Here is a 10,300-nt window from a genome sequence, read left to right on the forward strand (position 1 = left end):
CCAGATTTTGCTTGATCAGCTGTAGGATTTTCAGCTTTAACAGTCCGCCTTGTACCTGCAGTTGCAGCTTGACTTGGACTTGTAGTTGGGGAACTACTGTTAGCACCTATAGTAAGCTGCTTGGAAGATGTTGCTACATCTTGAGGCAAAATTTCAGCTGGTGCAATTGGAATCGCATCACTAGGAGACATTCTGGGAACAAATGCAGGAGCATGGAGGTTTAATTTGCTCGTGGGGACTGCTGCAATTTTTCCATGAGACTTTGACTTATCTAGAGAGTCAAGCTCCTCCCCTGCACTCTCCTGATCCTCCTTCTCGTCACCTTCTTCAGCTGAGTAACCTGCAAAACCATCGCCCCAGTCCTCCTCTTCATCTTCCTCTCGTTGAACTTGCCACAGTTTGGATTTAATAGCCTTAAGCCTCACGATTGTTTGTATACCTCGTTGTTATTCCCCGTTGACAACATAAGCTTCCCAGATTCACCTTCAAATTCCCCAAACGACCCCACAGATTGAGAAGGGATATCATGTACGGAGGTGTTTAAGGTTGCCAACGGTTGTTTCAGCAAAGTAGGATTCATCATCATTTCATTCTGGGCATTGGAAAAATGCAACTTAGGAGCATTGGAACTGTGTGCTTCTGCCTTTTGCGCATCAACAGGAACAATGTCCTTCGAAATAATTATCCGATCACTTGTGTTTGTGAAAGTTTGTTGCTGTGTGTTACTGCCTGGAGCTTGTTGTTGCCCATTTTTTGAAGTTGTGTTCCTCATCATAGTTGCCCGGGCATTCTCTACCATTTTAGTAAGCTCTGCATTTGAAATGTTCATTGTTGATTTAGAGTCACCGGGTACTTGACTTGCCTCACCAGAGTTATTATCAACAGTTGCAATCTCAAGTCGAGCACCTATGTCCTTTGAATTTATCTGTTGTTTCCCACTACCTGTAAAGCTGGTTTTTCCAACTATTGATCGTGTGTCATCATCCATCCGTTGCTCCCTATTTTCAGCCTCCTTCATAACATGCTCACCCTTATTCACCATAGCATCAAAAGCGTTCGAGACCCCAATAACATTTGATGGAACAATCTGATTTTGCACACCTGTAGCTTGCTTCTTGTTAGTAGATTTATTCACCACTGTCCATTTGGTACTCTTTATATTTGATTTATTTGGAGCTGTAGCAGATTGCCTTACCTGCCCAACACCTTTGGCAATTGAATTATCCACATTCAACACCTTAGATCCTGTTGGGGATGTATACTGTGATGCCACCAAATCCAATGTAACAGTAGGTTTCAAAAGTGCAGAAGCTTCAACACCTGTTGCAGCTGCACTACATGAGGCATCACCATCTTCAAGTTGTTGCTCCTCATCTTGCCCTACAGTATCTTGTGCATCAGTAGTATTGATAACCCCAGTATTAGGTCGATTACCAGTTGTATTTAGTGCAACAGTAGCTTCCAATTGTGAATCTACATGGCTTGGTAGTTTTTTTAACCTTGTCCAGTTGACCTAACTCTGTTACTGCTGCATTATTTTTGGTAAAAATTGCTCGCACAGCTGCATCTAATGCATTATCATCCATCATAAGTTGCCCAGATTCAATAGCTGAACGTTTAGACTCCCCAGATAAACCTCGATCAAGCACAGTACTTTTTGCAGCCATCAAATCTTGAACAACTCTTGCAATGGCTTCAGCAACTGGAACAATTGCACCAGAAATAGAGTTTTGCCCTAGAGTTTTGCCCTGCATCACCATAACCAACCTTATCAGTTACCTTAACACTGATTGAACAACTGCTCGATTCCCATCCACAACCTTATCACATTCAAATCCTTTGTCTCCAGATTGGTGAGATGCTTTTTCAACACCTTCAACCATATTTTGTCCACCTCGTTTAGCATTCAAAAAATCCCTAGCATCACCTTCTAGTTTGTCAAGATTTCCCAAGCCTTCAGATTCATTCACTTGAAATGATTCTTCATTATTTTCCTCTATCCTCCAACGACACGATTTTTCGTCATGTCCTTGATGTTTACAATACGTACAATATTTTGGTAAATTATCAAACACGATCTGCTGGTAGTGTTCAACTATTTTTCCAGAATTTTTGTCCACTATATTTATCCTAATTCTCTTAGGATGTTTGTCCATTAAATTGATTAAGACTTTAACCCTTGCCGTACTTGGTCGTGTTCGATCTTGAGTTGCCTTATCTACTGCAAGAGGCTTTCCCACTGCTGATGCTATGGACATTAACGATTTTTTTGCAAAAAAATTTGCTGGTAGATCAGGAAACGAAATCCAAACCACGGCTTTTGACGTTTCTTCACGATGATTAAATCCCATTGTCCATGGGAATGTCCTAAAGAAGAACTACTCTCCTTTTGACTTAATAAAACCAGTCGTTCTTGATAAGCACTGAACAAAATCATCAAACAAATCAAATCTTACCAATATATGTCGAAATTCTAGTTGTCCCACGTTACAGTAGCCCTTGATATCAAACTGTTTCGGTATCGTTTGTCGCAATTCTTGCAAATTTGGTTTTCCATATGAAAATTTGAGTATGACAGCTTGATGTAGTCCGTCTTCAATGGTGAAAGCATTAACTTCTTCAATGGTGAATTCCACTGTTGGTTCTCTATGAATAACATGGACAGGATTCAAGTCGATCTTGGATATAATTGTTGCAGTATTTTTTTTTTGGACTTGATCAGCGTAGGACTGTTTTTGCTTGGTGTTTGGAATTGTTTCTGAGGTGTTTTGGTTTGTCTCTCCCACAGCCAAAGGCTGGGGAGAGATCGCAGCATTCATGAATTCTTCAGAACTCCATTTACATGAAAAAGAAGATGATGAATTTGTAGAAATTCTGCTTGCTACAGTAACCACAGAAGAAAAATTAAGATCTGGAAAAAATGGTTATGAATTTGAAGATGAAACCAATTGGGGTTTGTGCGCATTGAGTAGATGCTTCTTTTGACACCAAATTTGCATAAATCCACCGCCGGATGCCGGAGTTATGGTTCGTGAATAGTTTAGGGGTTTCAATATAGATATGATTAGAGGGAAAAGTATCAGTTATTGCAATTTGAATCTAAGAGTTACAGGATATCATGAGAAGAGGCCAATTCACATTCTTATTGACACTGGTGGTACCCATAACTTCTTGGTACTACCTTCGTCGGTAATTTGGGACATCCGGTGAAGAGTATTAACGCTCATAATGTGAGTGTAGGTGATGGACGTATTGTGCGTGTTAATGAAGCTTGTGTGGGATTCTGTTAGATGCCACAGGATACATCTTTTATTTCTGACTTTTTAGTCATGCCCGTGGTACCCTGCGACATGGTTCTAGGAGTGCAATGGTTGTCAACTATAGGAGATATTAAAATGAACTTCGGTACTTTGACTATGGAGTTCATGTTTAATGGGAAGAAACTTCTGTTGAGGGGAGCAACCAGTAGAGTTAAAACTGTTGGGGCAAAGAAATTGGTGAAATCTTCTTCTGTGGGAAATCAATTATATATGCTACAACTGGTAAATTTGTCTCAATGCAATGTAATGGAAATGATGGCACAAGGAGATGACACCAAGATGTTGCACGTATTGTTGGATAAATATGATTGTTTGTTTGAAGAACCTATGGAATTTCCCCCATTTAGAGGTCAGTTTGATAATAGAATCCCATTACTTCCTAACAGTTCACCCATGAATCAACGACCTTACAGATATCCAGGGATGAAAAAGAATATAATTGAGAAATTTGTGAATCAGATGATAGATCAGGGAATCATACAACATAGTACTAGTTCATATGCTTCCCTTGTGGTATTAGTAGGTAACAAAGATGGAAGTTGGAGATTATGTGTTGATTATAAAGAATTGAACAAGCAAACTATTAAATATAAATTTTCTATCCCTATCATTGAAGATTTATTGGATGAATTGGGGGCGCTAAGGTGTTCTCAAAGATAGATCTTAGATCTGGCTATCATCAATTGAGAGTAGCACCTGAAGATGTTCATAAGACAGCTTTCAGGACACACTCAGGCCATTACGAGTACTTAGTAATGCCTTTTGGCCTTACTAATGCTCCTTCTACTTTTCAAGGGCTGATGAGTTTCATTTTCAGGCTTATTTGCGCAAGTTTATCTTGGTTTTCTTCGACGATATTCTGATATATAGCAAGGGATGGCAAGATCATTTGCAACACTTGGAGATGGTGTTCAATTTAATGATGGAACATAAATTGCTTGTAATGAAGTGTAAATGTTCATTTGGAGTATCTAAGATTGAGTACTTAGGCCGTTTTATTGTAGCAAATGGAGTCTCTACTGATCCACAGAAGATTACAGCAGTCAAACAATGGCCAAAGCCTGAAAATATCAAGCAATTGAGAGGATTCTTGGGCCTTGGCGGCTATTACAGGAGATTCATCAAGAATTATGGCCTTATAAGCAAGCCCTTGACTGACTTATTGAAAAAGGATGGATTCTATTGGAATACAGAAGCTGATCAAGCCTTTATCAAACTTAAAGGTGCTCTTACTTCACATCCTGTTTTAGCATTACCTGATTTCAATAAGGTATTTGTGGTGGAAACTGATGCAAGTGGAAAAGGAGTGGGAGTTGTACTTATGCAAGAAGGTCATCCTATATCCTTCTTAAGCAACAACAGATGGCTTTGTCAGTGTACGATAGCGAGTTACTTGCTTTGGTGATAGCAGCCACCCAAGTGGTCACAATATTTGCTTGGTAGACATTTTGTGGTCAAAACTGATCAAAAAGCCCTCAAGTACTTGTTGGAGCAAAAGATACATACTGATTCTCAATTATATTATCACATAGAATACAAGAAAGGAGTAGAAAACAAAGTTGCAGATGCTTTGTCAAGGATGACAGGTGCACAGTTCTTTTTTATTTTCATGTCATCAGCTGATTCTTCATTATTGCAAGAGATTCAGGAGAGTTGGCAGGAGGATATGGAACTTAAAAATCTGATCACTCATCTACAACAATCTTCTGGCAGTTCTTCACAATATACTTGGGTTAATAATCAGTTAAGGAGAAAGGGAAAGTTATTGGTTGGTAGAAACTTAGAACTGAGGAAACATATTATTTCTCTGTGGCATTCTACATCTCAAAGTGGTCACTCAGGGATAGAAGTTACTACTAAAAGAGTTTTAGCTCTTTTCTATTTGAAGGGTATTAGGAAGGATGCATAAACCTTCATTCAAGGTTGTGATATTTGCCAAAGGAGCAAGGCTGATTTGGCAAAGTACCCTGGCCTCTTGCAACCTCTTCCCATTCCTAAAGCTGTGTGGGCTGAAATAAGCTTAGACTTTGTTGAAGGACTACCAAAGTAAGGATTTGGTGATATATTGGTGGTAGTCGACAGACTATCAAAATATGCACATTTTATACCATTGGCGCATCCTTTTTTAGCTAAGCAAGTGGCACAAGCTTTCATGGATAATGTCTTTAAACTTCATGGACTTCCAGGGAGTGCAATTGCATCTGTCTACTGCCTATCATCCTCAGAAGGATGGGCAAACTGAGGTGGTAAACAAGTGTTTGGAGACATATTTGAGGTGTTTCTGCAGTGATTCCCCTGGTGATTGGAAGTTTTCAGATTATTAACAAGGTTGGACAAGTTGCTTATACCCCCTTCTGCTTCGAGATTCAGTTAAAATACACCCCACTTTTCATGCTTCTTTGCTAAAGAAATGTTACCAGCTTCCTACACATATATCTTTACCTCCCATACTTGATATTACTAGTCCATTGTGTCCCAAACCTGAAGCTATTTTGCAGACGAGAATGATTAAGAAAGGAAATAAAGCTATAGCTCAAGTTCTAGTGAAATGGGATGGCATTCCAGTCGATATGGCTACTTGGGAAGTTTTTCATGATCTCTGTGTTCAATTTCCTAATTTCAATCCTTGAGGACAAGGATCTCTTTATTGTCACGCTTATTTCCAGTTCATGGATGGAATATGCAACAGGGAATTTCAATTCTGAAAAGTTGCTTGCAGTTACTATTATTCTGGAAGAATTGCAGTTGACATTTTAATTAGCATTAGAGGGAAAAGTAGTAGTTATTGCAATTTGAATTTCATTTTCGGTTGTATAAAATCGATCATATAAGTACATGTAGACAAACAGTTGGATTATGTGTGTATTGTAGATATTTTCTCCTATTTCTTCTCTAAATCTCTGTTTCTTTACTGTTGAACTAGTTTCTCGAGATCTTCCGCGATCTCCTGGACTTGTTCGATCTAATTCTCGACTGAGTTCCTGAATTGGGTCCCAGAATGAGCCGGGAAGAAAATCTCATCCTTGTCAATATAGGACTTGGTCATATTAAACCTAAAGGTGTTAAACGGATGGGCCGGGCCGGTTCCGGGTTGGTTCTTAACGGGTTTAACGGGTTCGGGTTTATCCGGGTAAAAATTGAACCGTAAGGGTTACGGGTTGAGGGGGCCGGGCCGGGCCGGGTTTAGTGTATTTTTAATTTTTTTTTGGAATTTTGTATAACTATTGTAGGTTATATTAGTACAAAGTATTAACATAAAGAATACAAGGAAGATGAAAAAAAATGCACTTGTTGCAAGTGCTGTATTTATTTCATAATTCAAACTTACAAATTGAAAGATTTACATTTTTAACAACAAGTAAATTCAAAGGTTTTGCATTGCCTCAATAAGTTCTTCATAATCAATATGAACTGATTGACCTTCTTCTGGAGTGTTAAATTCGGATGAGTTACCATGTGTTAATATATCTCCAAGTTCCTCGTCTTCTGGGCTATCAACATCTTCACGTCCTTGATTTCTTCGTTCAGATCTAATCCAATCTCTGAAACATACTAAAACTTCCAAAGCATTGCTTCCCAATGAGTGACGGGTGTCTCCAAGTTGTTGTCTTGCTTGGCTAAATGCACTCTCCGATGCAACAGTAGAAATTGGCACATTCAGCACGTCCCGAGCCATAGCGAAAAGAACAGGAAATTGCTTTCCATTCTCATGTCACCATCCCAACGGTGAAAATTCCTTTGTGCGAGGCTCTTTTTGTTTCTGCAAGTAGAATTGAAGTTCATCAATGTTCCTGCTACTGGTTTGAGAGTTAGAAAATGTAGAAAAAATATTAAAATTATCAAGGCCTTCTTCATCATCCATAGTAGCATAAGTGGTACAGTGCATAGTGGGATTAACATTGCCTACAACACGAGCAGCATCATCAATTACATTTGCATAATAATTATATAATTGTTATAAATAATCATTTAGCTTGTTCATAGAGACATATAAATCTAGGATTTCAGTTGGTCCAATCTCCGTATAAGTATATAAAGCATCCAATATTTGGTGACAATCAGACATCTTAATAGAAGGATTTAAAACTCCACCAATTAAGTAAATCAGAGGAATTGGAAAGAAATATTTTTTGAATTTTGCTTGCATTTTTTCAACAACATCCTTATATTTTTCTTTCTTCTTAAATTCATAGAGTAGAAAAGTATGTACTAAAGCCATAGTAACAGTAGGGTAATATGCTCCAGAAAACTCAACAGTAATTGTATAAAATTTATGTAAAAATTTAACAACATCACTAATGACCTCCCAAGTACTAGTTGTTAACATACGGGTTGGATCAGTACAATGCACATTAGCAACTTTAGTTATTGGGAATCTATATTTGTAGCAACATTTTAAAAATATATATGTATAATTTCATCTAGTAACAATTTCGTCTGGCATGAATCTGGGTTTAAGGTTATACTGGACACACTTATTCTTAAATTCCTTTATTCTAGATTGTCTATTATTTCCTTGAATAACAACAACTGCTCTTCTAACATGAGTAATCTCAGTTGAAAATAAATCAAGACCATTTTTAACAATTAAATTATAAACATGACAATGACATGCACACCTACCATGAAAAATTTCATCAAGGGGTGGTTGCAAATGCAGTTTAATATTAAAATTGTGGCATTATTGTTAGAAGCATTATCAAAAGACATACACAATACTTTTTGCTTTAGATTATAAAATTCAACAACTTCACAAATAGTACTACTTATAAACGCAGCAGTATGACTTCTGATCTTCATCATATCTAAAAGCGATAATACGTTTTTGCATACAAGTAGTATCATCTATCCAATGACATGTAATTGTCAAATAATCATTTCCATTAACAGCATGGTCAATATCAGAAGTTAGAGAAACTCTACAAGGAAGGTGGCTAAACAAATAACATATGTATGTTTGATATTGTCCATGAAATCTAAAGATATCAGCTCTACAAGTACTTCTAGGGATACCTTTAAATAAAGGATTGTAAATCCTTTGAATATACATAATAAGATATGATGAAGAAGCAAAAGAAAAAGGTAGACAACCCAAAGCAATCATTTTTGCTAACTCCTCACGATCCTTCATTTTATCATATTTCACTAGACCTCCAATAGTAGGGTTAATAGTTGTTTGATTTCCATCACCATCAGTGCCCTCATTCTATGGGATGCTCAGTTCTCATATGTCTACTAAGCGTCCCAGTCCCCCCTAAATTTCCTCCAGTCAAATGTTTAAAATCACATTTACAAATTTTGCATTTAACACTATCAGTACCTTCTATTATTTCAAAAAAATTCCAAACCTTACTTCTTTTTCTACGATTAGTAGTCGGAGCCACAGGTGGTCTACTACTAGTGCCACGACCACCACCCCTTGTAGCAACTTCAACACTACCAGCTCCAGCACTAGTAGGTGTAGCTGATATCTCATCTTCCATTCCTATTTCATTATCTTCTATTCCAAAATCTTCTTGTAATTGTTCATAATCTATATCTATATTATCATTATGCGATGTTTCGGAAACATGTGAAAATGATAATGGGTTATTACTATTACTACCAGATGTTGAAGGACTACCTCTTTTTTTATTTCCCCTACCAGTAACTCTTTTACACGCTCTTTTAGCAGTATTAAACATATTGTAAAAATTAAAGTATAAGCTAAAATGAAATATGCAATTAAAATAGTAAATAAGAGAAAGAGCTGGAGGGAGTGCACCGAATTCGACAATAAATTGAGCACTTGATTACCCAATTCCGATGTTACCACGAACAAACGTCAAGCAAGTATTTCAATTTTGAACTTCAATTGTTCAAACTTCAAATTCCAAATGATAAAACACGATAAATTAAATTCAAGAAAAGAGAGCCAAATAAAATTAGAAGATGAATTGAAGACTTGAAGTCTTGCAAATTGGAGAATGAGAGAATGAGAGAAATTGAGATTGAGAAATGAGTATTGAGTGAAGAAATGAAGAGGGGGGGGGGGGGGGGGGGGTATTTATAGTTTTAGAGAAGGTTAGTTTTGTAAATTGAAAAAGGGTTAAAAATTAAAAAAAGGCTATTTGTGCAATTTTTCCGTTGGCCAACGGACCAATTCAAGGTCTGACCGTTGCCAACGGTCAGTGGGGCCCACCTATTTCGAAAATAAAAAAACAAAAAAAAATTCTAGCCGTTGTACCGGGTCGGTTAACCCGGTAAGGGTAACTGTTTATTGGACCGGGTTCAACCGGTCCGGTTACCCGTTTTAAAATTCTAAACGGACCAACCCCCTCTACCCCTCCTACCCAGCCCAGCCCAGCCCCCTTTAACCGGTCCGGGCCGGTTCCGGGTTTAACCGGTCTGGGCTGGTCCGAAATCGGGTCAACCCGGCCCATTTAACACCTATAATTAAACCCGAAAAAAGTGATCCAAAAATGAATTTGGCTATGTCCGACCAAAGATGTTACATATCCAATAATGTGATCCTGAATAGTGATTGAATTGAAAAAGTGCTACTTAGTAGAAAATCGAAGACACAAGCAGAAACAAGACTCTTTCATACTTGCTAACTCCTGGAATAAGAAGTAGGTCCCTTGTTTTAGGCCGGTTTTTGTGTGACAACATATGGAAGTTAAGTTGAAAGAGGTCCATCCATTGAGGGACAAATGTCACCGAGTGTCACGGGCAAGCTACACGCTAATAAGGGTGATCAATTGACCACCTTTCACCAGAAAATTATATTGCGTAAGCACCCTTTGTCGGAGATTTTTTTTACTTCTTTCAAGTTTGAACACCCTTGGGAAAATTCCTGGCCGAGGGTGACTATTAAGAGTTATCACTAAACCGTGGTTAAGTAGTATGTATTCACTCTTTTAAGTTGTAATTCTCAAATGTTATTGTTACCACTGTGAAGAAGAAGCAAACTAGTACCTAATTGGTCAGCAGCACCATGC

General features: G+C 37.9%; 1 protein-coding gene across 1 annotated transcript; it reads left to right on the top strand.

Moving 5' to 3' along the window:
- The first annotated feature begins 2,321 nt into the window (after positions 1 to 2,321).
- On the top strand, positions 2,322 to 6,217 carry LOC138880505 (uncharacterized mitochondrial protein AtMg00860-like). Its single transcript, XM_070160770.1, has 2 exons — positions 2,322 to 3,669; positions 4,138 to 6,217. Exons 1-2 carry the CDS (start codon positions 3,589 to 3,591, stop codon positions 4,723 to 4,725), a joined length of 669 nt encoding a protein of 222 aa, XP_070016871.1. The 5' UTR covers positions 2,322 to 3,588; the 3' UTR covers positions 4,726 to 6,217.
- The last annotated feature ends 4,083 nt before the right edge of the window (positions 6,218 to 10,300 follow it).

The sequence above is a fragment of the Nicotiana sylvestris genome, chromosome 10, assembly GCF_000393655.2.
Source record: "Nicotiana sylvestris chromosome 10, ASM39365v2, whole genome shotgun sequence".
Lineage (NCBI taxonomy): Eukaryota > Viridiplantae > Streptophyta > Magnoliopsida > Solanales > Solanaceae > Nicotiana > Nicotiana sylvestris.